Raw genomic sequence first — 25,873 nt, 5'->3', positions numbered from 1 at the left:
GCCATCCTCCACTGTTTTCCCAGGCCACAAGCAGGGAGCTGGATGGGAAGTGGTGCACTGAGATTAGAACTGGTGCCCATATGGGATCCCAGTGCATGCAAGGTGAGGACTTTAGTCACTAGGCTACCATGCCTGGCCCTAGCCTGGCTTTCTTTCTTTCTTTCTTTCTTTTTTTTTTAAAGATTTATTTATTTTATTACAAAGTCAGATATACAGAGAGGAGAGACAGAGAGGAAGATCTTCCGTCCGATGTTTCACTCCCCAAGTGAGCCGTAACAGCCGGTGCGCGCCGATCTGAAGCCGGGAACCAGGAACCTCCTCCGGGTCTCCCACGCGGGTGCAGTGTCCCAAAGCTTTGGGCCGTCCTCGACTGCTTCCCCAGGCCACAAGCAGGGAGCTGGATGGGAAGTGGAGCTGCCGGGATTAGAACCGGCGCCCATATGGGATCCTAGGGCGTTCAAGGCGAGGACTTTAGCCACTAGGCCACGCCGCTAGGCCCTAGCCTGGCTTTCAAGGTTGTCCTCAAAGGCCTGCCTGCCACCAGTCCCCACAGCATGAACACATGGCAAAGAGATGGCTGCCGCCCTTCCTTCCCAGACCCAGCTCTGCCTATTCCTCCTGTGAATCACTGACAAGCAAACACCTCACCGATGGCACATGGGAACCAAGGCCCAAATCACCTTAGAACAGTTCCTGCTCCCTCAATTCTGTCTACCTCTATGAAATTTGCCATTGGTTTCATGACATCATCCATCTTTCCCTCATAGGAACATAGAAGGTCGGCGAGGGCAGGGATCTTACTGCACTGAAACCCAGGAGCTGGAGCCACATCTGAGACTTTGTAGGAGCTTTGGAACGTAGTAACAATCATTAGGAACACAGGTCCCACCTGATTCCCTCTGGTTTGTTTCCCAAACTCTCCAACTTCACCACATGTTGGTAATTACGGGTTGGGTCTTCAGTCTGTGTCAACTTCTGGTGCCAGTTGGCGCTCTCTCCCTGAATCCCTGCCTCATCTCCACATTCTATGCCCCTGAGAACCCTTGCCCTCTGAGATGCGATGTGTTTGTTGTTGTTCCTAAAGGGAAATTTACCTTGCAAATCGCTAGGAAGCTTCTGCAGCCCTGAAGAGGTTATTTCCTCAGGAAAAAGTCCGAGGTGGCTAATGTTGCCATAGAATCCCATGCTTACTCGGAACACTTGCAGTTTATACACCTGCTTTGTCTGTCTCTTCCCAAACCAGCTCCCAACCTCGGCGCAAAGAGGCTTGATTTGTTGCACCCTGATTTGTTTCAGTTTCACATCCTGTTTTATTTCAGCTCAAGAGAGATTTCCAAAGCACCTAGCCCAGCTAAATTCCGGGGTTCAGTCCAGTTCAGAGTCTCCCAAGTCGCCACTCACTCCTCCGCCCCCACCCCCATTTCCTCCAGACCTGTTACCTGGAGCTTGTGCATTTGCAGAACGTATCCTTGCACGAACATCTGGAATAAGAAGCGCAGCTGCCCTAACTTCGGAATCTCTTCCAGGCTGCGCCACTGCCCAGCTCTCGGACCCGGGGCGCCTTCGTGCGATTGCGGTCTTAGCTCTGGCCCCGTGTGGGCAACGCGGTTTTGGATCGCGGTCTTGGCTCTGGCCCTGTGTGGGCAGAGACCACAGCCGACCACCCGCTTCCCCAACGGCACCCATCTCAGCCTCGCGCAGCCCAGCACAGCCATGGATGGAGTGCGCGGCAGCTGGGACAGCCCCACAAGGCCGCAGTGGCGGGGAGGGCTCTGTGGCTCAGGTGTCAGGGAAGGGCGAAGCGAATGGCGGCCTGGACCTTTAGCACCGCCGCCCAGCTCAGTGATGGCTAAGCAGGACCTCTCGAACTGCTGCTGCCGCTAGCTGCGCCTCTCAGCCCCCAGCTCCAGAAAGGCCGCAGAGGGACCGGGGAACTTCTGGAGGTCCGCGAAAGCCCGGAAACTCTGCTCTGAGTTCTGGGAAGACGGGGTCGCCTCCTGGCCCACAGGCTCCTCCCAGCGGCAGCGGTCCCCAAGTGCCAGTGGACAGCAGCCCTCATTGCCTCCAGCTGAAGGCGGCCGCTGAGTTGTCTGAAGGAATTTGAGCGCTGGGAGATCGACCCGGGAGCAGAACCAACCTAGCGGCCAAGGCAGAGGGGAAACTGAACAAATTAAAATATTAGTGATTTTTTTTCCAATAATGCCATTCTGGGCCCGGCGCAATAGTGTAGTGGTTGAGGTCCTCGCCTTGCATGTGCCGGGATCCCGTATGGGCGCCGGTTCTAATCCCGGCAGTTCCACTTCCCATCCAGCTCCCTGCTTGTGGCTGGGAAAGTAGTCGAGGACGGCCCAAGCCCTGCACCCACGTGGGAGACCCAAAGGAGCTCCTGGCTCCTGGCTTCGGATTGGCTCAGCTCCAGCCGTTGCAGTCACTTGGGGAGTGAACCATCGGAGGGAAGATCTTCCTCTCTGTCTCTCCTCCTCCTCTCCGTATGTCTGACTTTCCAGTAAAAATAAATAAATATTTTTAAAAAATAATAATGACATTCTCCTACACAACTTCTGCTAAGTTGCTGAGAGTTTCAAACTACAGGTTAAAAGAGATCTGGCGGGTTGTGACCAGAGTTTTTCTAATTAAAAAAAAATTAAAGATTAATGTTTGGGTCCAGCACGATAGCCTAGCGGCTTAACTCCTCTCCTTGAATGCGCAGGGATCCCTGGCTTCGGGTTGGCTCAGCTCCAGATGTTGCGGCCCCTTGGGGATTGAATCAACAGACGGAGGATCTTCTTCTCTGTCCTCATCTCTATATATCTGACTTTGCAATAAAAATAAATCTTTTTTTAAAGATTTATTTATTTTTTTTATTGGAAAGGCAGATATACAGAGAGGACGAGAGACAGAGAGGAAGATCTTCTGTCCAATGGTTCACTTTTCAAGCGGCCTCAACGGCTAGAGCTGAGCCAATCCGAAGCCAAGGCCAGGAGTTTCTTCTGGGTCTCCCAAGTAGGTGTAAGGTCCCAAAGCTTTGGGCTGTCCTCGACTACTTTCCCAGGCCACAAGCAGGGAGCTGGATTGGAAGCAGGTCTGCCGGGATTAGAACTGGTGACCATATGGGATCCCGGCGTGTTCAAGGCGGGGACTTTAGCCACTATACTATCGCACCAGGCCCTAGATTTATTTTTATTTTTTGTTGGAAAGGCAGAGTTATGTAGAGAGAAGGACAGTGAACCATCCACTGGTTCACTCCCCAGATGGCCACAACAGCCAATTCGAAGCCAGGAACCATGAGCTTCCTCCAGGCGTCCCACATGGGCCATCCTCCTCTGCTTTCCCAGGCCATTAGCAGGGAGCTGGATCCCAACGGCAGAGCAATCCCGACTTGAACCAGCATCCATATGGGATACAGACAGAGAGTTAGCTTGCTATGTCACCATACAGAGCCCAGCAACTTGAAATTATTTATTTATTTATTTTACTTATTTGGAAGACAGAGCTCTCCCATCCACTGATTCTCTCTCCAAATACCAGCAACAGTCAGGCAAAAATGAAGTCAAGGCTGGTCTCTCTGGTGGGTGGCAGGGACCCAAACACATAAGCATCAGCTGCCACCTGCCAGGGTACACCTTAACAGGAACCTGGGTTGGAAGCAAAGCCAGTATTGGAACCCAGATACCGAGGTGGGATGCAGGGTTCCCCAGCAGTATCTTATGCTATGCCAAACACCTGCGCCCAGAACGTTTTTTCTACATTTCCCCTTTTTTATTTTTAAAATATTCTTTGTTTTTAAACTTTCAGTATTTTTTAACAAAATAAAAAAATAATGCAGAAAACATTGTAAGAGCAAAGGGTGTTAATACATGAATCTTTCGTTTCACATATTCAGGCTAGAGTTTTGAAAGAGTTAAGAAAATTACTTATCCAGGGACTGGCATATGGCCTAAGCCTCTGCCTGTGGTGCTGGCATCCTGTATGTGTGCCAGTTTGTGGCCTGGGAAAGCAGCGCAGGATGGTTTGAGTTCTTTGGCCCCTATGGAAGAAGCTCTTGTCTTCCAGTGGGCTCAGCTCCAGCCACTGCAGTTGTTTGAGGGAATGAACCAATGAATAAAAGATTCTAACTGCATTTCAAATAAAAATATTTAAAATGCCTAAAAAATAAAATGACTCATATAAGTATGCAGATGTACCCAGGGTCAAAGATTCTTGAAACTGTGAGTGAAGGAAAGCTGGTTCAAAGGGTTTTTGAAGAATTGGCTCTCTGCAGGCAGTTGAAGGGGAAAGGTGTGTCAAGTTCACCAATTAGACTGATAGCTCATGGGGTTGGGTGTGGATTTCTTTTCATTTATCCTAGAGTCAGAGTTGTTCGAACATGTGGCTTGGGGGTGAGGGAGTCTTCCATCTGTCCGGAGAGTTTTACCAATCATTGTCTGTTCAAGCATTGCTTTTACCCTTTCTTCTCTCTCCACGGACTTCAAACTACATTAGATCTTCCCATTGTCTTCTTCCTGTCTCTTACCATGTCTTTTCTGTTTCTCTCTTGTAGTTCATTAATTCTCTGTTTCAGCTGGGTCTAATATGCTGTGAAATCTATCCACTGTACTTTAGTTTCTTTTTTTTTTTTAAAAAAAAGGTTCATTTCTGTATTTAAGAGGCAGAGAGAACTTCATTCCTTGGCTCCCCAACTGTCTGCAACAACTGGGGCTTTGTCAGCTGTTAGCCAAGCCCACCATCTGCAAAGCCCATGCGAGTGTCAGGAACCCAGGCACTTGAGCCATCATCCACTGCTCCCCGGGTGCAGGGAGTCGGATCAGAAGTGGAGGAACTGGGATTTGATCCTAACTTCCATATAGGATGCAGATATCCCAAGCAGCAGCCTAACGTGCTGGACCATAGCATCTGCCCTTGTTAATTTCTATTGTTTCATTTTTCAGTTTTCAATTTGGGTGAAATTAAAATTTATGTCTTTTTCATAGTTACCACTTTTGTGTCCAAATTTGTAACTTTATAGTCCCCTTAATTACATAAGCATAGTCTTACTAAAGAATTGAACCATTAAAACTTCAATATCTGGACCCTATGGAAGACAAGCTGTATTGCTTGTTGTTGCCTGGAGTTTTATTGTTGCTACATTTCTTCCTGGACCTGGGCACTTTTGTCACCAGCTTTTGAGAGAAAAGAGAGGCTTTAGTGCAGGAGATGACTTGGCCAGGAAACAGGAGCCAAGGCTCATACCCATCCCCATGGTCTGGGAGTCTGGTCGGGACAGACACATCAACGGGGCGACTTCCGATGGGTGAGACTGCACATTTGCACCGTGTGTGGACCAGTACCAGGACAGGTCCAGGCCGGTCAGTGGCAGTTCTGATTTTCAACCCCCTCAGTTCCTAAGCTGCCTGCCTCTTCTGTTTCTGTTCATTCTCTGACTCCGTGGTGGATCCTGACTTTGATTCTTGGGTCATCTATAGTTCACGGTCCTCCATTCTGCACACATGCAGCTCAGCTGGTCAGTCTTGTTGTAGCTGAAATGTTTTCTTAAAAGATTTATTTGAAAGGTGGAGTTGCGGTGAGAGAGGGAGAGAAAGAATCTTCCAGACACTGGATCACTCTCCCAAATGGCACAGTGGGTATGGGGCCAGACTGAAGCCATGGGAAACTCCATCCAGGTCTCTCCATGAGTGGCAGGTCAAGCATTTGGGGCCATCTTCCACTGCTCTCCTAAGTGCATTAACAAGGAACTGGATCAGAAGCAGAGCATCTGGGATTCAAAGGAAACCAACAAACAACACAGGCAGAAGCTTAACCCGCCACAGCACCACAATACTGGTCGTGAGCTAGTTGAAAGTAATTTAAGCCATCTGAGTAAAGAAGCCAGAAAACAAATAGTGATTTAGTAACCTGATCTTTAGGAACCTACTGCTAAAGAATGATGTTTTAGGAACTGGACCAGGAAACACAGCAGGGGGATTTGGAGCTTGGATGCATCATGAAATTTCATTACCTGGCTTCAGCGAATCCCAACCTCAATACACAACTTCTCAGCTTTGAAAATGGGAATTTCTGGGCCCAGTACAATAGCCTAATGGCTAAATCTTACCTTGCATGCAGCAGGATCCCTAGCAGTTCATGTTCTGCCTGCTCCACTTTCCTTCCAACTCCGTTTGTGGCCTGGGACAGCAGTCAAGGGCGGCCCAAAGCCTTGGGACCCTGCACCTGCCTGGAAGACCTGGATGAAGCTCCTGGCTTTGGATCAGCTTACCTCTGGCTGTTGCAGCCATTTGGGGAGTTACCCAACAGATAGATCTTTGCCTCTCTTTCTCTTTGTAAATCTGCCTTTCTAATAAAAGCAGGAAATTCCATCAACAGGAAAGGGATCCCAACTGCACAATTTACCTCTGAATTTTGGGGTTCTTTCATCTGGTAATTCTTCCTTATCCCACTGTTTGTCCTCTGATGCTGATGACTTCAAATCAATAATTTTCCCACTTTATTCAGCTTTGTGAGTCCCTAGAGAGTTGGTTCTAGCATTTATAAACCAATTTCTGCTTTCATCTTAGTTTATTTCTTCTCCCCCTGGACCTCCTCCCTAAAGATTCATGTTCATAGTATTTTATTTTAAAGATTCATTTATTTTTTTTATTGGAAAGGCAGATTTACACAGAGAAAGATTCTCTGTTTCCTCCCCAAATGGCCACAGTAGCCAGAGCTGAGCCAATTCAAAGCCAGGAGCCAGGAGCTCCCACGCAGGTGCAGGGTCCCAAGGCTTTGGGTCGCCCTTAACTGCTGTCCCAGGCCACAGACAGGGAGCTGGGACAGGGAAGTGGAGCAGCTGGGACATGAATGGCATAACGGATGCTCATATGGGATGCTGGTGCTTGAAAGTTAAGGATTAACCAATCAAACCGTTGCACTGGTCCATCATTCCTTTAAAAACAACTTATAACTTTCATTAACTTTTTTCCTAATCTTTGGGTCCTGTAGAAAGGCATTTTTATTTACATGGGAATAGAACTTTGTTTGGAAAACAACCATTGCTAATAATGTAGATGCTGTTACATTGTGACATGAGTGTATATATTTTGGTTTTCAGTTACTAAAACATTTTTGGTGGTCTAGAACTTGTTAATTTTCTGAATAATCCATTTATACTTTTGGAAAATGTGTAGTCTATTAATTTACTGATTGTTTTTAAATTCTTTATAGTCTCATCTGTTTTTGTCTACTGGATATGAGAAAGGTACTTTCAAATATCTCAAAAATATTATCAATTTATGAATTTTCCAAATTTTCATCTATGCACAATGGGTTTTGTTTTACATTTTATTATGATTCATGACCGTTACATATTCTTGCCAAATGGCACTTTTTAGGAATTAGAAATATTTAATTGCCTTACATCAATTTTATTTTAGTATTAATTGCTGTTTTTAATTTCATTTTTTATTATATTTTTGACAATCTTTACATAGTTAATTAGGGTAAAAAGGTTCAAGGGCTACAGGAAGGTGGGTATGACTATTATTTCCACACTGTTTCCTTCATGTATCTGAGCTAAAGGGGGATATTAAGGGAGAAGCCCCACCTAGTCTCCCACCCACCCCAGGTCCCTGATATATATATTTATTTATTTTTATTACAAAGTCAGACAGAGAGGAAGATCTTCCGTCCGATGATTCACTCCCCAAGTGAGCACAATGGCCGGTGCTGTGCCGATCCGAAGCTGGGAACCTGGAATCTCTTCCGGGTCTCCCACGTGGGTGCAGGGTCCCAAAGCTTGGGGTCATCCTCGACTGCTTTCCCAGGCCACAAGCAGGGAGCTGTATGGGAAGTGGAGCTGCCGGGATTAGAACTGGTGCCCATATGGGATCCCGGGGCGTTCAAGGCGAGGACTTTAGCCATTAGGCCACGCCACCAGGCCCGGTCCCCGATATATTAATTGCTGTTTTATGCGTATACTTGATATCTTCATTCACCTTCCTATTTTTCATTCACTGTTATTTTGATTTAAAAATATCTCCAATATCACCTAGCTTGATTTTTTTTAACACAAGAAGAGAATCTCTTTTTTTTTCAAGGATATTTATTTTATTTATATGAAACACAGAGTTACAGACAGAAAGGGAAAGAGATCTTCCACCTATTTGTTCACTCTAGATGGCTTGAGCAACAAGCCAAAGCCAGGAACCTGGAACTCCATCCAGGCCTTTTACAGAGGAGGCAGGGGCCTAAGCACGCCAACCATTTTCCACTGCTTTTCCAGGCACATTAGGCAGGAGCTGGATCAGAAGTGAAGAAGCTGGCACCCAATTAGGATGACAGCATTGCAAGAGGCCACTGAACCTGCTCTGTGACAACACTAGCTTTTTTATTATTATTTTTTTTAATCATTAGTTGTTTTATTAATGTATTTGAGAGAGAGAAATCTTCCACCTGCTTGTTCAGTCCTCAAATGCTCCTAACAGTTATAGCTGGGCCAGGCCGAAGCCAGAATCCCAGAAGTTATTCAAGGTTTCCTGGGTGGCAGGGCCTCTTCCATCTGAGCCAATCCTGCTACCTGGAAGTGTGTGCATTAGCAAGGAGCTGGAACAGGAGTAGTGCTGGGACTCAAACACATGTGCTCTGAGAGGAGGTGCAGGGGTCCCAAGCAGCATCTTGACTGCCACGCCAACACTTGCACCAACATAGTGAGAACATAATGAACGATCCAAAGAAGTGAAAATGGCTCACGCCCGGCGCCGTAGCCTAGTGCCTAAAGTCCTTGCCTTGCATGCACCAGGATCCCATATAGACACTGTTTCTAATCCTGGAGGCCCCATTTCCCATCTAGTTCCCTGTCTGTGGCCTGGGAAAGCAGTGGAGGACGGCTCAAAGCCTTGGGACCCTGCACCTGCGTGGGAGACCTGGAGTAAGTTCCAGGTTCCTGGCTTCGGGATTGGCTCAGCTCTGGCCGTTGCAGCCGCTTGGAAAGTGAATCAGCAGACAGATCTTCCTCTCTTTTCCTCTCAGTATAGCTGACTTTCCAATAAAAATAAATAAATCTTTAAAAAGTGAAAATTGTTCTTAAGATTTATTTTTATTGCAAAGTCGGATATTTCACTGTAGTTTGTTTCACTTCTCTGATAAGGGCCCTAATCTTTGTAATTATTTTATTAAATCCTTAGCTTTAGTCTCCCATCCAGAATCAAAAAAATATTTAACATAGTTTTGCAAAATAGCAACATGGTAGTCTGACAGTATTCTAATACTACCATATGCTACGTTATTGCCACTTTAGGAAAGAAACATTTTTGGTGGAAGTGTTTTGGTTTTTGTTTTGAGAGGTAGAGACCGAGAGCCCAGGCTCACCTGGATTCACTTCCCAGAGGCTCACAACAGCCAGGGCTGGCCAGAGCCAGGGCCAGGAGTTCCATCCATATCCCCCTTGCAGGAGACAGGGGGCAGGAGTCAGGAATTGAACCCTGGCACGCCAATGTGGGATGTGGGCATCTTAACCCCCCAGGCTAGACATTTGCTGCTGGATGACAGATTTTGAACTGTTTTAGAGTCTAATTTAGAGCCTGGTGTGAGGGTTCATGGCTAATCCTTTCCCCTTCAAATGCCAGGATCCCATACAGGCACTGGTTTCTGTCTTGGCTGCTCCACTTCCCTTCCAGCTCTCTGCTTGTGGCCTGGGAAAGCAATGCAGAATGGCCCAAAGCCTTGGGACTCTGCAACCACATGGGAGATCTGGAAGCTCCTAGCTTCAAATCAGCTTGGTTCTGGCCATTACAGCCACTTCAGGAGTGCGTCAGTGGATAGATTTTTCTATCTCTCCTTTTCTCTCTGTAAATTTGCCTTTCCAATGAAAATAAATTTTTAAATAATAATATAAATTTGTTCCATCCAGGTATGAAGAACTTTTCAGGTGATTTATGCCTTGTTTTCTATTTAGTTTCCATTTCAACCTGTTAGGTAAATTTTGATATCCCTAATTTACCTAACTGAAACTTTCAAAAGTTAAACATTTTTTCAAAATCGTGCCATCTTTTCCTGCAGCATTTTCTCACAGTCCGCCATTATTAAGACACAAATGGGCTTAAAAAACAATTGTTCAGCAGTCTGTTTTGGATTATCCCACCCACATGAAAACTCTAAGATTAGCCTAAGAATGCTTGCGTGGGCAGTGTTTGGCATCCTCTACCAGAGGGGTTACTTCACTTCTGATCCAGCATCCTGATCAGGTGTCTGGGAAGACAGTGGCAGACAGCCCAAGTATTTGGGTCCCTGACACCTATGTGGAAACAAGGATGCAGTTCCTGGTTCTGGTCTTTAGCCTGGCCTAGTTCCAGCTTGTTGCAGATATTTGGGGAGTGAACCGGTGAATGAAACTTTTTTGTCATTTTGCCTTTCAAATAAGTCCTGCAAGAAATTAGTTGCAGTCATCTAGGTCTGGAAAAGGGGCAAGTCCAAAGCACCAGCACCAACCCCAAGTAAAGGTAGGTGCATATGGAGTTTCCACAGGCCCAGAACGTTTGGCTGAGAAGCTGAGCCTGAGTCTTGAATTTTGTGAACTGTAGTTCGCAGCCACACTCCTGGCAAACCATCATTCCCAAAGCATTTGGGCTTTCTACAGCACCAAAGAGCAGGTTCAGGGCAAACAGACTGGGGCACCTCTGATAATCAGAAGGGCAGTCACCCTTAGTGAAACAGCCAGAAGCCAGAGGATGTACCTGTGTGGACCACAGTGCCTCCCCACACCTGTTCTTTGCCCACTGCTCTAGATTGAGGGCTCTGTACCTGCTTCTCCCTTTTCCAGCCACCAGGCACCCTTGCTGCTCTCTGGACCTCCTCTACTCCCACTTCTGTATTTTTATTGGAAAGGCAAATTTATAGAGGAAACAGCTCTTCCACCCGCTGGTTTATTCCCCAAAGAGTCAGAATGCCAGAGCAGAGCAGATGCGAAGCAGCTGGGACACAAACTAGAAGCCACAGGAGATTCTAAAACTTGCAGGTGGAGAATTAGTTTATTGAATTACCACACCAGCCCCCTCTCCCCTTCCCATCAAAGGTTGTCTTCTTAAGACAATTGGTCTCATTTGACTGACACATTGCTAATGCTGAGCATACTCCTAGCCCAGGGAACATACCCTCCTGGGCTTGTAACTAGAGTGGTAACAGCAAGATGGAAACTCATGGTGTTTTTGTGCACACTCATGTGCAGACAGAGTGACATACTTAACCACGTTCTGGATGCTTCACTTTTTTTTTTTTAATATTTATTTATTTTTATTGGAAAGACACATTTACAGAGATAAGGACAGACAAAAATATCTTCCATCTGTGGTCCACGCTCCAAATAGCCACAACAGCCAGAGCTGAACTAATCAGAAATCAGGAATCACATGCTTCTTCCAGGTCTCCCACATGGGTACAGGGTCCCAAAGCTTTGAGCCATCCTTCACTGCTTTCCCAGGCCACAGAAGGGATCTTGATGGGAAGCAGAACAGCCAGGACACAAACCAGCACCCATATGGTTATGGAATATTAACCAGTTAAGCCAACACACTACCCCAGCAATCTTGTTTTGGATGTTTCACTTCTGTAGCATCTCAAGCATGTCCCCTGGGAAAGGGCTGTGACATTCCTTGCCACTTAAGGACACTCAGACAAGAGGAGTGACCACATGTAAGTGCCCTCTGTGTCCCAAGCACTTCTACTAGATATGGTTTCCATTTCCATAATCCCTGCCAGCTAGGGATTGAGTTCATATTATGAAGAAACAGAGATAGCAAGTTCGTTGACAAGTTCAAGGTCACAGTGTCAGGTCACTGGAAGGCCCACAAGCTCTTTTCCTGACACAAAGCCACTTCCTGAGTGATATTCATTCTAGGGAAAAGTAGCTTCTGATCAATGCCAAGTGGATTTGAAGCACATGGGAAGAGTGACCACCCCACCTTTTACTCTGGTTGCCCCACAAACACCCTGAACTGTACCCCATTCTCAGGAGCACTGCCTGTTCTTCCTGCAAACAGTGACTGGGTAAGTTATCAAGTTAGAACAGTGACTAAAAGATTGTGAGGACTGGAGAGGTGGCCTGTAGCCACAGGAAGCTGGGCTAAGGACAAACATGATCCAAGTGCAAACCACTTTTCTGACCCACTCTTAAGATTTGTGCTTCCCCCAGGAGAGAACTTCTGGCTCAGACGCTTTCCTTTGAGATCTCTGTAGGTACAGTTCACTCAGTCAACATTTATTGAGCACTCACTGTTTACTTAGGCTTGGGGAGGGAGGTAGATTCATTTCAGTTCAACAGTCCAAGCATCTGACTGGAAGGCCAGCCTACAATAGAGAACCCCTTGAACCCACCTGCTTAGCCAACGGCCCACATGGTGGGAAAGCCACGGCTCCTCCCACCCTCCACCCAGCCCCAACGCACACTGGCTCATGTCCTGCAACGTAGGACCACAGTTCGTGGCAACTGGGATTAGCCAGGCTTCCATGCTGGGGCTGGGGGACATTCACAAAGTACACAGAACCTCACACCTCACACAGAGCCAGGAGCTAAAGAGGTAACCACTGTGAGGGAGGTCGAGGAGGCTCAATGAGGAGGGAGGGAAGGAGATGCAGCCAGAATGAAAAGACTTAGGGCCTCTGGCAGGGGGTGCGGAGGCCTGAAAGAACGGTCACCACTAGGGTGACCGGGCATGGGTTGAGCATGCCCTCACCTCTTCTGCCCCCTACTGAGGAAGTCAGGATCTTGCTGGAAGCAGTCAGGGGTTAAGGCTGGGGAGGACAGGACGCTCCTTGACTGGAGAACAAAGGGCTTCCTGCCCACAGCCAGGCTCCATTCAACCACTGCATCCAGGTCTAACACAAAGCACGTGTACATGGGGCTCTCCAGAGGTAGACACTGAACCCTGCTTTATAAGGCTGCGTGGCCACCCCCACCACAGCTCTGCACAGCCACCACAGACTGCTCAGCCAAAGCAGGAGGGGCCAGCCCCACCACTGCTCTCCATCACCACTCCAGACTGTTCAGCTGAGCAGGAGGGGCCAGCTCCACCACCACTCTGCACAGCCACCCTGGAGCTGCTCAGCCGAGGCAGGAGGGGCCAGCCCCAATGCAGCAACTCCAAACGCCAATCTCTACAACACAACTGACTCAAAAAAATACTCTGCTAGGGGGTGAGGCGGAGGGGTGGTGCTCAGGTGGACGAGCAGGTGGGTTCCCCTGAGGTAGCTGATGCTGGTGCTCCTGGGCAGGGAGGGGGCTCGTGCACTGGCCAGTTATGGGCTCACGTCAGCCAGGAGGGAAGCCCTGGTGGACTGGGAAGTGGAGGAAGGAAAGTATTGGGGTCCAGCCATGGCACCTCATCACAGGCAATGCTGGGGTAAGGAGGCTGGGCTCTTTGCTGGTTTCCCCACTGTCTTCCGAGGAACAGGGTTTCCTGGGGTAAGGCCTGTTGGGATGGTCCTGGCTTCTGATGTGGACCCATCTTCAGATGACGGTGGGCTTCCCTCAGAGCAGCTGAGTTTTCTGAAGGCAACAGGTGGGGAAAGAAATAGCTGAGATACTGCATGGCTGAAATTATCTTAAAAAAATAATTTTGATTACTAATATTCAATCTTTCACATCTTCTGTTTATCTAGTTTTATTTTTTATTCAAAAGGCAGAGTGACAGAGAGAGACCCTCCCTCCACTAATGCAGCCTTCCAAATGCCTGTGACAGCTGGTGCTGACCAGGCTGAAGCCAGGAGCACCCAAGTCAGCTCGAGTCTCCTGAGTGAGGGCAGGGCCCCATGTACTTGGGCCATCACCTGCTGTCTTGCAGCCCTTGCTTCCACCTGCTAGCTGTGAGCAGGATGGACAGAGCCTGGCCTCTATCCCCAGTGCTCTCATACTGGACCTGGGTATCTCAAGCGGTGGCTTAACTGCTGTACCACACACACCCTCCAACTGCGATCTGCTTCAGAGTCTGAAGCAGGCATGTACATGATTGCACGACAGACCTTACTTATATTGATATGAAGCCCATAAAACACGTCTTATGTACTCGAAGGCTTAAGAGTGTAAGCGTACAGGGCAGCACTTTGCTGGAAGAGGGCACGGTGGTGTGGGGGGGGCAGGAGGAAGGGCAAAGGGGCACACATGGCTGAGGAGGGGGGTAGCACCTGGGCTTGAATAAAGATTTTATATATATATATACATATGTGTATATATATATATATATATATATATATGAAGAGTATAAGTGTAGGAGCATGTGGTAAGGCTGGAGGGCCAAAACCTCTCCAAAGGTGAGTTCAAGTGGCTATTACAGCTGCATATCCTCACACCTGCCAAACCCACTGGAGTCTCATGATTCCGTTGTCACAGAAGGAAAACTCAAACTCACAGCGAATGCCCCGCCCCCTTTTTTGGCCAGGTAGGCAGTACTCACTCAAGCTTGTCCATCTCCAACTGGTGTAAGGCATTGAGTGTCCTCTCATCCTTTGGGACAGTCAGAAGTGACACTGGGAGAGACCACTAAGAAGAAAGGAAGCAGTGAGGCCCACAGGGATAGGCAGAGGCCAGGCAGCAGGGCTTGGGGTCTCGGGCCTTTGTCCCCAGCCTGCCCACTAAATGATCATGGGCCCACTGGTAAACACCTTGATTCTTCAATCAGATTAGAAGCTGAGAACCAGCACTACCTTGAAAGGGAAGGTCCCAAAGATGAAGAGGCAGGGTCTGGGGAGAAACAAGGTGCGTACCTGCAACCCAACCACAGTGCCCTTCCGGGCAAAGAAATGTCCCTCCCGCAACACACACTGATACCACTCACCACTGGGGCAGAATCAGAGATGACACCTATGTGGAGCCCCTTGTAGCACCAACTCCGGAGCAGATCCACACCTAGCACAAGATCAGCAGAGGCTGAGACTTATAAGGGTGAAACCCACTGGTCTATTCTTCCCAAAGAGGCCATGTCTAGGCCTATCAGAATTTCTTCTCTGCCTGAATATGGCTCCCTGTGGCCAGAGAGGGCGTCTCACCTTTGAGTTTGTTGCCATGGTACTTCTGTTCCCACTGGGTGGTAAGAATGTTGAAATAGCGTGGCTGCTCAAAAAAGCGGAGATAGCGAGAGGAGATTCGAGAAGGAAAAATTCGTTCAAATTGACCACGGCGAGAAAACTCATCCTCCATTTCAACTAGCACTCGGACGTCTTCTGGCGTCAGGACATCCAGCACGGATGCATAGAAGTCCTGTGACCCAAAGAACAGCAAGCATGAGAGTATGATGGGGTGTGGGGAGAGCCAGAGGCAGAGAATCAAATCAAATCGCTGGAAGCCAGGGAGGATCATGATGGAGTCCTGGGGCTCCAGGAATCATCTGCTACTACCAAGCCCCAGGCTACTAGGCCAGCTCTGTACCTTGTCTATCCCCGAGTACTAACTTAGCCAGAGAAGGAAGACACTCTGGTCGGGGTCAGGGGAACTGGGAGGGTTCTAAGTGGTTTGTTGTATGGAGTCAAGATCTGGATCTACAACTTAAGATTTAGCACCAGCTTTATGGGGTCCCTGTTAAATGTATCTGGTCTGCAAAGGACAAACATCCCATAGCTTCACTGTACCTCTCAAGGAAGGAAGCCCACAGGGGAAAGGCTGACAGCTGGGACAGGAAGAGAGGGCCATCACAGCATCTCACTATGAGGAGTAGTTCTTACAAATTTGATAAAGACCACCAGCTAACTCTCTCCCACAATGAAGCACATTCCAACACATCACTATACCCCAGGGGTCGCAGAGCTGGGGTGAAAAATCCCACTTGGAAAGAGGGATTATTTGGGTTGCCCTGGACTCCTGAATGGCTGAACACACACGCTTTGTGCCGGGACAAGGGGAGGCGACCAGTCTCCTACCTGATCAGGAATTTTCTGGGTCAGGTAATAGGCTTCCTTCATCTTCTGTGCGGTGAGATGTTGTGGGGTCATTCGTCGCTTGTCCCTGGGAGAGCCAGACAGGCTATGGCACAGGAGAAAAGCAAGCCAAGCCAGGGTCAGCAGCTTCCCCACTGAGCACACACTCAGGAAAGGGCCAGCCTAGGGGGAGTACCCTCTCACAAGAGGACCACCATGCAAGCAGGCACACATGCTCACAGAGTGCCTCACACCAGATGGTGCTACACAGGAGCAGCCTGAGAGTCCCCAACAGTGTGTGCCATGGCCATATGGGAAGAGCATGAGACACTGTCTGAATCAGCCCAGCTTCCGCACACTTCAGCTTTACTAAATTCAATTGCCACTTACTACACACCCGGCTGGTGGCTTTGACTTCATTGGCCTGCACCCCCCAGTTTCTTCACCCATGCCACTATGATGACTATAGCCACTTTTGAGTGAAACAGAGCTGTGCTCCTAACCTCCTTTTGTGAGAGGTGTAACTACAATTGTGGGGAGGATTAATGACAGGCTTCTCCTTATATATCAAAGACATTGACCACATTTCAGTTCCCTCTCCTTGGGAGTGGCAGAAGATGTGCTCTAGAGGTGGGCTAAATGGATAGCAAAGGTTACACCAGGGAGGTCTGGCTCTGGGGCACTTTGAGAGTAGAGGAGAGGACGCTGGAGGGGAACAGCAAGAGGACATGAAGGCTTCCGAGAGGAAATGGGACTCACTGACCCTTAAAGAGCCTTCCAAGTGGAGGTTCGTGAAGGATCCGTTTGGCCAGAGCAAAGGGGCCATGAAGAGGAGTAAAGAGAGATGAGTCTGGGAAAAGGAGACTGGGGCCTTGAATGTCCAGACCAGGAGTTTAAATCTGACGCCTAGGCCCTGTGGCGGTTCCTGAGCAGAGGAGCAATAAAACCAGACAGGCTTTTAGAAGTACTTGCAATGGCAGTGGCAGCTGAGTGGGCTTGAAGGGGCAGATGGAGAAGCAAGGGGGCCAAGCAGGTGACGGCGCCCAGAACTCTGTCCTTCCCAGAGCCACAGCAGGCTATGCGTGCTGCCAGCTGAGTCCAGGGCAGCAGGGAGGCTAACCTGGTGCTGGAGCTGCTGGAGCTGCTGGACCCAGAAATGACATCCTCCGGGTTGGGCAGGACAAACCCTGCCAGGTTCAGCAGGTCCCGGATCATCTGGCCTTTGATGCTGATGTCCAGCGGGGAGTTGGAGTGGAGGCTGCGGGCGAAGGATGCAGAATGATCAAAGCAGCCCTCACGGTCTCTTGCCCTACGCCCATGTCACAGCCAGTCCCACTATCCCTGGCATCCCTGGGATGAAAAGGGTTCAAACATCCAAACGCATGACTACAACCATGAGAGTCTTGTCCCGGAAAGAGTGAATTAGCTTGCTAGGAAGGGGAAGGGGAGAAGTAGGAATCAAACTGAAAAGAACAACAGTTAACAACCTGCCTCTAGTCTCAGAGAACTTTGAGAAAACATCAAAGAATGAGTGAACGAGCAAGTACACAGATGTTTGGCCTAGCAGTTAAGATGTCCACATTCTACATCAAGTGCCTACCATCAACACCTGATTCCAGCTCCTAGCTCCAGCTTCTCACTGACACAAGTCCTAGAGGCAGTGCTGATGGCTCAAATAATTGGGTTCCTGCCACGCATGCAGGAGAAACTGCACTGAGTTCCCAACTTCTGGCTCTGGCCCTGACCCAGCCCTGACCATTCCAGACAGCTGGCATTTGGAAAATGAATGAGTAGAAAGGAATCACATATCTACAATGAATAAAACCTATTTCAAGTAAAACTAAACAAGTCTTAAGCAACAACACGCAGATCTTGAAAGTTCAACCAAAATTCTAGCGAAAGACAGGAGCTTCCATAGTTGGTAAGTTTCAATTGCCACTGGGATCCTGACAGAGCAGAAACACATTGGGCAGGGCCTGGGAATATCACCCACCTCGGGGAAATGTTCACTTCCAGGACCCAGGGCTTAAGGTTTTCGTCCAGCATGATGTCAAAACCGAAGAGTTCATGGCAGCTGTACGGCCGCCGCACATACATCTTGAGCAGGTTGGTCACGTAGGGCTCCGACCTAATCACAGGACAAGGATGGATTCAGCTCAGTTATCCCCAGAGGACCCTACCGAGAGCTGCCCAGCCAGCGGAGCTACTGGAGGCAGAGAGGCCAGCAGCAGGCAACCCTGGAAAGGCAGCACCTCTGACTCAGGGCCAGCTCCTGGGAAGGAAGCTCTGGGAACAGGCAGAATCTAACTCTACCCACTCCTTCCTGGCCCCTGTCCTCCAAGCTGGACTGCAGTGCTGCCAGAGTTTGGGCGCAGCCACATAAAGCTAACAAGAGAGGCGGGGTAGGCGGGGGGCCCCACCCCCAGGCTGGTGCTTTCACTCACGAGATGATGGTTTTGACCACAGCATCCTTTATCTTCTCCCAGATGGCATCGCTGTTGACTCCCTTCTGGCTCAGGTAGGTCCACAAGGCCTTCAGTGCCCTGCACGGGGAGCAGGAGGAAGAATCAGGGCTATATTTTAGGAATGAGAAGTGAAATAGAATGAAAAGGAAACAAGAGGCCCACAAATATTTTCTTCATCTCTTCCCCCTGATATTTCACATTTACAGAGATGAACATGCAGGCAAACAGTACAACTCTGAATTAACAAGTGCTTCCATAACCTTCAGGTGTTTTATTCATCTTTCATCTCCCCTCAAGTCTCCCCAAATCCCATGACCCTGCTGCACGCCTCCAAGCCTTGCACTTGGTACCATTTGTGCCCCTGGCAGGCAGTTTCATCTGCATTGGCCTGGTACTCAGCATTCTTTTTATTGACACTGTAGTTAGTCAGGTGCATGAACTTATTGCCAAGGCTCTTCATGGAAGGGGAATACCTGGAAGTGAGCAAAAGAGAAGCAGAGGTAAGATGACAAGACAGCAAATGGGGTACGGGCTGCTCTCTCCCCAGCCCTGAGGAAGTAAAGAAAAACGGTACAGATCTTCTCAGCTCCATGAAAGCCTGAGAAGGATCTTTGCTGGCAGGGTTCTATAAGGCCATGGCCCACTCCCTCTGACATCACCTCAACCCTGCAAGATTTCCCCAGCTAAGCAAAGTGGAAACCATTCCCCCTCACTAACTACAAAAACATCTGTTATACTTCCATTTGGTGTCCTCCAGCTGCCCTTCCAACTGGCAGTGGGACATGGACCCACCATCACCTACTTGCAACTGGCAAAGCGGACAAGTCCATCTGAGAAGAGGTAAACTCGAAGAGGGTAGTAGGATGTGACGTAAACATAGATGCGCAGATCAAACTTGCTGCCGCTGATGAGGTAGGGTTTGTGGAGATACCTATGGAGGGCAAAGGCCACTTCTCATCCAGCCAGATGAGATGGGGCTCCCAGGGTGACCAAGCCACGGCAAAAGCAAAAACAGTTTCTGAGTCAAACAATTTAAACCAGCTGGGGAAGGAAGGTGTCTGGCTGGCATGATGAAGGGTAGAATGCTGCAAAACAGGAAGTTCAAGGCGAGGCAGCTGGGAAGATGAACAGAGGGCTGTGGGCTAGAGAGAGGCTCACCTCTGCACCAGGAGGGGCCTCCGCTTGGGGAGCTGGCTCCATTTGTGAATGACCTGGATGCCAATGCCACGGGCTGAAGCTGGCTGCAAGTCAAATGGAAGGAGATGAGATCTGCTTTCTGCCCAGAACGCTGCTATCCTCCCACCTTGGCCCCTACTTACTGGCTTCACAATCCACTTCTGGCGGCTGCCACTCTCCCATGCTTTGCGCAGGAGCTTAGCATCCTGGGGCAAGATAAAGGACTGGGGAAAGAAACTGAACTCCTTTTTGCCGAAGCGGCTCTGCATGCGAGACAGGTTCCGCCACAATCGGTCCTTCCGCCCAATCTGGAATGAGCCTGGGAAGTGGTTCAGCTACAGAAAGAACACAGTGGGAGGGAAGGTAGGAGACAGTAGAGGTGAGTTCAGGAGAAGGAAGTGACGCATCACTCCATCCCAACTTCATAATACTGCAAGTGCCTGCTCCTCTTACTGTCACCATGTAACGGGCCTTACAAACACAATTGCTAGGTACTCACAGAAAGATGAGTAAGACACCATATTCATAATGACCTTTTCTTTCCTTTTTTTAAAAAGATTTATTTATTTTTATTGTAAAGGCTGATATACAGAGAGGAGAGACAGAGAGGAAGATCTTCCATCCGATGATTCACTCCCTAAGTGGCTACAACGGCCAGTGCTGTGCCAATCCCAAAGCAAGGAACCTGGAACTTATTCCAGGTCTCCCACGTGGGTGCAGGGTCCCAAGGCTTTGGGCCATCCTCAACTGCTTTCCCAGGCCACAAGCAGGGAGCTGGATGGGAAGTGGAGCTGTGGGGATTAGCACTGGCGCCCATATGGGATCCCAGCGTGTTCAAGGTGAGGATTTAAGCCACTAGACCAACCCGCCGGGCCCAACCTTTTCTTTTTAAAGATTTTTTTTTTTTCAGAAAGTCAGATCTACAGAGAGGAGAGAAATATCTTCTGTTCACTGGTTCACTCCCCAAGTGGCCACAACAACGAGAATGAGCTGATCCAAAGCCAGGAGCCAGAAGCCCCTTGGGGTCTCCTATGCAGGTGCAGGTCCCAAGGCCTTGGGCCATCCTTGACTGTTTTCCCAAGCCACAGGTAGGGAGCTGGATGAGGAGTGAAGCATATAGGACATTAACCGGTGCTCATATGGGATCCTGGAGCATGCAAGGTGAAGACTTTAGCCACTAGGCTACCTGGTAGGGCCCCAAAACATCTTAAGCACAAAGCAAAGCATTTAACATCATTTTCTGTTAGGGCACAAGGATGAGAAGAACTTGGTCTTTAGCTAGGTTTGAGACTAAGGAACTCATTCAGTCCAATTTGAGACTAGAAGTTATTACATGCATTCCAAGGTCATGTGCAGTGGCTATACAGGAAATTTAAAACAGTGTTGCACTGGTGCAACTGCTCAATAGCCTTGCCCAAACAAGCATTGGTTCTTGTCCCAGCTGCTCCACTTCCCATGCAGCTTCCTGCTTGTGGCTTGGGAAAGCAGCTGAGGATGGTCCAAAGCATTGGGACCCTGCATCTGCTTCACCCTGCACCTTCTGGGAAACCCAGAAGCTCCTGGCTCCTGGCTTCAGATAGGTTTGGCTACAGCCATTGCAGCCACTGGGAGAGTGAACCAACAAATGGAAGATCTTTCTCTCAATCTCTCCTTCTCTTTGTAAATCTGATCTGCCTTTCCAATCAAAATAAATAAATCATACACACACACACACAACAACAGCATGAGGCCAGCTCCATAGCCTAGTGGCTAAATCCTCGCCTTGCATGCACCAGGATCCCATACAGATGCTGGTTCGTATCCCAGCTGGAGCAGCTCTCCACTTCCCTTCCAACTTCCTGCTTGTGGCCTGGGAAAGCAGTGGAGGATGGCCCAAAGCCTTGTGATCGGATCAGCTCTGGCCATTGCAGCCACTTGGGGAGTGAACCAGAGGATGGAGGATTTTTCTGTAAATCTGACTTCCGATAAAAATATATAAATCTTAGGAAAAAACAAACAAACAAACAATGTCTTTCAGAGGCAGTGACTGCCCAAGATACAGCAGCGAAGCAGAGGCTACCCATGAACCATTACGGCCTCAGTTTGCACCCCTCCTTGACCTTCTTGGTGGTCATCCTCCTCCTGCCACATCTGATACCACCCTCCGCAGACCTCAACCGCCCAAAGTCCAGAACATGAAAAGGGCCCTTACCTTCTGATGTTCTCGTATGGTCCGGAAACTGGGAGACTTCATGTGGTGGCCCCAACAGCCTAGCCAGTCATCATTTCCTGCAGCAGGCACATTAGGGAGTCAGTCCTGCTATTAGCTCAGTCACTGGGACAGAGAGAAGCCCAGCAGTCCTAGAAACACCACTGAGCCTCAGCCCTGCTCCCAGACATCAATTTTGACACGTTGCCATGGAGCAGTCCCACATTAGGCCCCAAGGCCAGACAGAACAATGGCTTTCTGTTTTCTAGTTTGGAACAACAGGCTTAGCCCAGGGTGGGGAATTTAAAGCTATGCAAGCCTTTTGAATTTGGAAACTTCAAGACAGGGTCCTTGGCCGCCCCAGGCTAGCCAGGGTTACTGAGGGCACTCCTCCCACTTAAGGCCTGTCCTAAGGCAAGGACAGGCCTGCACTGAGGCAAACGACTCACTCTTGCTGATTTTGAAGTGGGATCGTCCAATGGTCTGTTTGACAATGTTGGGGGTCACTGTGCTCATCTTCCACCGCAGCAGCTTCCTCTGTTCCCAGGGAAGTTTCTCCACTGCAAGGAAGACAGGAGGAGGGGCATGGAAAAGAGCAGCAGAGTCCCAGTAAGATAATGGAAAAGATGGCACAGGCTGCCCATCCTCCCCCGGCCAGGCAGGCCAGTCCACACTGTCCCAAGAGGGAAAGGGACCATGCAGGGATCAATAGTGACAAGGGTAGCTGAAAGAAGGAAATGAAGCTGGAGGGTAGGAACTGAGCAGGAGATGAGGCTGATGAGGGTGGGCTACAGAACAGACCCATCAGACTGTAAGAAAAGGGGAACTGGGCAGTCAGCAGGCTTTCTGTTAAAACCCTCTCCCACCCTATGGTTACCTCCCCTCAACCCAGCCAGGCCTGTTCTGCTGGGGGCTCTTCTGGGCACCTGGTCAATTTACCTTTCTCATCCCGGGTGCCAAAATAGATGGTAGGGGGCATGTTAGGGAAGAGACTGTAGATGAACGCCGGCCGGACAACTTTCTCATGATTGGAAAGGGGTTTGGACAGAGCTTCGAGGCAGCTCCTAAGATGAAAAATGGACACGTGATAAAGGGAAAGAAACAGCTCTCACGTTCATGTCACTTCTGCCCAGAGGCTGTCTTGGAAACAGTGATCTCTCTGAAAGACGAGGGCTCAGTAATGACTTTGACAACATGAATTCACAGATGCTAACCTACCTAGAACCTCACCACTAACTGCTCCCCAGGGGCAAAGTCTTCCAACACTTCACTCTTTAAGATCCGAAAGCCCTCCTATGACAATCCAGACTGGGGAAGCCCCGAAAAAAGTGGTTCTGACAGGAGAAATGAATCTAGTGGATACTGATGGAAGATCATGTCACAAAAAAACAAAATGAGGGCCCGGCATGGTGGCCTTGTGGCTAAAGTCCTCGCCTTTAAAAAATAGATAAATAAAATGAGTAAGAGGAAAGGGAATGATAGAAATAATGAAAATGAAAGGAAAAGCACATAAGATTTGAGAAGTAGAGATATTCTATTCTTGTTTTATTTTTTTTTTAAGATTTATTTATTTATTTATTTATTTTTTTTTTTTTTTTAAAGATTTATTCATTTTATTACAAAGTCAGATATATACAGAGGAGAGACAGAGAGGAAGATCTTCCGTCCGATGATTCACTCCCCAAGTGAGCCGCAACGGGCCTATGCGCGCCGATCCGAAGCTGGGAACCTGGAACCTCTTCCGGGTCTCCCACGCGGGTGCAGGGTCCCAATGCATTGGGCCGTCCTCGCCTGCTTTCCCAGGCCACAAGCAGGGAGCTGGATGGGAAGTGGAGCTGCCGGGATTAGAACCGGCGCCCATATGGGATCCCGGGGCTTTCAAGGAGAGGACTTTAGCCGCTAGGCCACGCCGCCGGGCCCTAGATTTATTTATTTTTATTGGAAAGACAGATATACAGAGAGGAAGATCTTCTGTCGGATGGTTCATTCCCCAAGTGACCGCAATGGCTGGAGCTGAGCCAATCCGATGCCAGGAGCCCAGAGATTCATCTGGGTCTCCCATACAGGTGCAGGGTACCAAGGTTTGGGCCTTCCTCGACTGCTTTTCCGGGCCACAAGCAGGGAGCTGGATGGGAAGTGGGGCTGCCAGGATTAGAACCAGTGCCCAAATAGGATCCTGGGGTGCGTTCAAGGTAAGGACTTTAGCTGGTAGGCTATTGTGCTGGGCCCAAAGTAGAGACACTCTTTTTTTTTTAATTTAATTTTATTTATTTTTATTGGAAAGGTATATATACAGAGACGAGGAGAATAAGAAAGGAAGATCTTCATCCAATGATTCACTCCACAAGCAGTTGCTACGGCTGGAGCTGAGCCAGTCCAAAGTCAGGAGCCAGGAGCTTTTTCTGGGCCTCCCATATGGGTGCAGGGTCCCAAAGCTTTGGGTCGTCCTTAACTGCATTCCCAGGCCACAGACAGGGAACTGGATGGGAAGCGGGGCTGCTGGGATTAGAACCAGCACCTATACAGGATCCCGGCACAGCGCGTTCAAGGTGAGGACTTTAACCGCTACGCTATCGCGCAGGGCCCCAAGACATTCTTTTTTTTTTTTTTTTTAAAGATTTATTTTATTTTTATTACAAAGTCAGATATACTGAGAGGAGGAGAGATAGAGAGAGGAAGTGGAGCTGCCGGGATTAGAACCAGCGGCCATATGGGATCAAGGCGAGGACCTTAGCCACTAGGCCACGCTGCCAAGCCCGCCCCAAGACATTCTTAAGAGAGCTAGAGAAGACAGAAGAGGAACAGAACTTCCAACTCATTTCATATTTAGATTTATCTGAAATACACAGATGGAGTTAATCTTTTTTTTATTTAGAAAGGGATTTGTGACACAGATCTGGATCTGAAACTCTATTTCCCATCACTAATTTGTTCTTCAAAAACATTAATGTACTATGTATCAAAGCTTAAGATTATTGGAGCTGGTGTTGTGGCAGTGCATGTTAAGCTTCTGCCTGTGATGCTGGCATCCCATATGAGTACTGGTTTGAATCCCAAAGGCCAGTGCCATGGCACAGTAAGTGAAGTTTCTGCCTGCAGCACTGGCATCCCACTTGGGTGCCAGTTCAAGTCCCAGCTATTCCACTTCTAATCTAGTTCCCTGCTAATGCACCCAGGAAAGTAGCAGAGAATGGCCAGGTCCTTGGCCCCTGCACTCATGTGGGAGCCTTGGAGGAAGCTCCTGGCTTTGGATCAGCCAGCTCAGCCGTTGTGGTTATTTAGGGAGTGAAACAGCAGATGGAAGCTTGAGCTCTCTCTTTTTAACTCTACCTTTCAAATAAAAATAAATAAATCTTAAAAGATTAAAAAAAAAAATCCTGACTGATCTACTTCTGATCTAGCTCCATACTAATGTGTCTAGCACATTCCTCCAATCGCATGGGAAACACAAATGGAATTCCAGGCTTCTGGCTTCAGCCAGTTGGACCCATTTGGAGAGTAAATCAGTGGATAGAACACCTCTCTTTCGTTGTTCCTCTCTGTAATACTTTTAAATATAAGAATCTTCTTTTATTTCCTAAAAGGAGAAATTAAGATTGCTGAAAATCAAAGTAAGATTTTAAGCACACATTGGAGTGCCTGGGTTTGAGTCCCTCCTCTGCTTCCAAACCAGTTTCCTACTGATGTATGTCTTGGGCAGCAGCAAGTGATGGCTCCATCCACATGGGACATGAAGATGGAGCTATGGGCCCAGTCCTGGCTATTGTAAGTATCTGAGCAAGTGAACCAGTGGAGAGAAGATCTAACTCTGTCTTCCTCTGCTCTTCAGATCAACAAACGAAAAACAAAGACAGGAATAAAAAACAGTATAGACACTTTGGAAAAGTTTTGTCAGTTTCTTAAAACAACCAAACATGTAACTACTATGTAACCAGAAATTCTACTCGTGGGCATCTATTTGAGAGAAGACTATGGCTCACAGCCACAAAATCATGTATGTGATCACCACCTGCAGCTGCTTTGCTCCTACAATAGCTGAAGTGGGAAGCCATCCAAACATCCTCCAACAGATGAGTGGCTGAACAAACAGGAGGGCATTCATCCCAGCAAAAGAAGGAGCAAACTGATACACAAGGGCACCTGGGTCGATCTCTAGAGAATATGCCGAGTGAGG

The 25,873-nt window shown here is 48.5% G+C and overlaps 2 protein-coding genes across 4 annotated transcripts in view; both read right to left on the bottom strand.

Annotated features, from left to right (window-relative positions):
• Nucleotides 1-1,723, bottom strand: part of LOC101518668 (sterol 26-hydroxylase, mitochondrial) — a 36,092-nt gene extending 34,369 nt beyond the window's left edge. Inside the window, exon 1 of the mRNA XM_004576824.2 lies at nt 1,440-1,723. Within this exon, the coding sequence (XP_004576881.2) occupies nt 1,440-1,715 (276 nt within the window). The 5' untranslated portion in view covers nt 1,716-1,723. The remainder of the gene's footprint in view (nt 1-1,439) is intronic.
• An 11,202-nt stretch (nt 1,724-12,925) lies between these two features.
• The window catches only part of TTLL4 (tubulin tyrosine ligase like 4), a 42,242-nt gene continuing 29,294 nt past the window's right edge, over nt 12,926-25,873 (bottom strand). The window contains exons 6-21 of one of the 3 annotated variants that reach the window (XR_009245498.1): nt 22,639-22,763; nt 22,149-22,259; nt 21,703-21,779; nt 19,655-19,846; nt 19,494-19,576; nt 19,138-19,266; nt 18,686-18,808; nt 18,315-18,413; nt 17,864-17,998; nt 16,991-17,128; nt 15,874-15,976; nt 15,007-15,217; nt 14,796-14,866; nt 14,415-14,500; nt 13,056-13,510; nt 12,926-12,997 (exon numbers count right to left, since the gene is read on the bottom strand). Coding sequence is in view for 1 of the 3 variants with exons in the window: in XM_004577228.2 (XP_004577285.2) it covers nt 13,348-13,510; nt 14,415-14,500; nt 14,796-14,866; nt 15,007-15,217; nt 15,874-15,976; nt 16,991-17,128; nt 17,864-17,998; nt 18,315-18,413; nt 18,686-18,808; nt 19,138-19,266; nt 19,494-19,576; nt 19,655-19,846; nt 21,703-21,779; nt 22,149-22,259; nt 22,639-22,763 (1,846 nt within the window). In the remaining 2 variants the exon portion in view is untranslated. Of the gene's footprint in view, nt 12,998-13,043; nt 13,511-14,414; nt 14,501-14,795; nt 14,867-15,006; nt 15,218-15,873; nt 15,977-16,990; nt 17,129-17,863; nt 17,999-18,314; nt 18,414-18,685; nt 18,809-19,137; nt 19,267-19,493; nt 19,577-19,654; nt 19,847-21,702; nt 21,780-22,148; nt 22,260-22,638; nt 22,764-25,873 lie in introns of those variants that run through there. The other 2 variants (XR_009245499.1, XM_004577228.2) reach the window with 2 other exon arrangements.

The sequence above is a fragment of the Ochotona princeps genome, chromosome 5 (assembly GCF_030435755.1).
Source record: "Ochotona princeps isolate mOchPri1 chromosome 5, mOchPri1.hap1, whole genome shotgun sequence".
Classification (NCBI taxonomy): domain Eukaryota; kingdom Metazoa; phylum Chordata; class Mammalia; order Lagomorpha; family Ochotonidae; genus Ochotona; species Ochotona princeps.
Note: the sequence above shows the minus strand (reverse complement) of the source record. Positions and strands in the feature narration are given on the sequence as shown.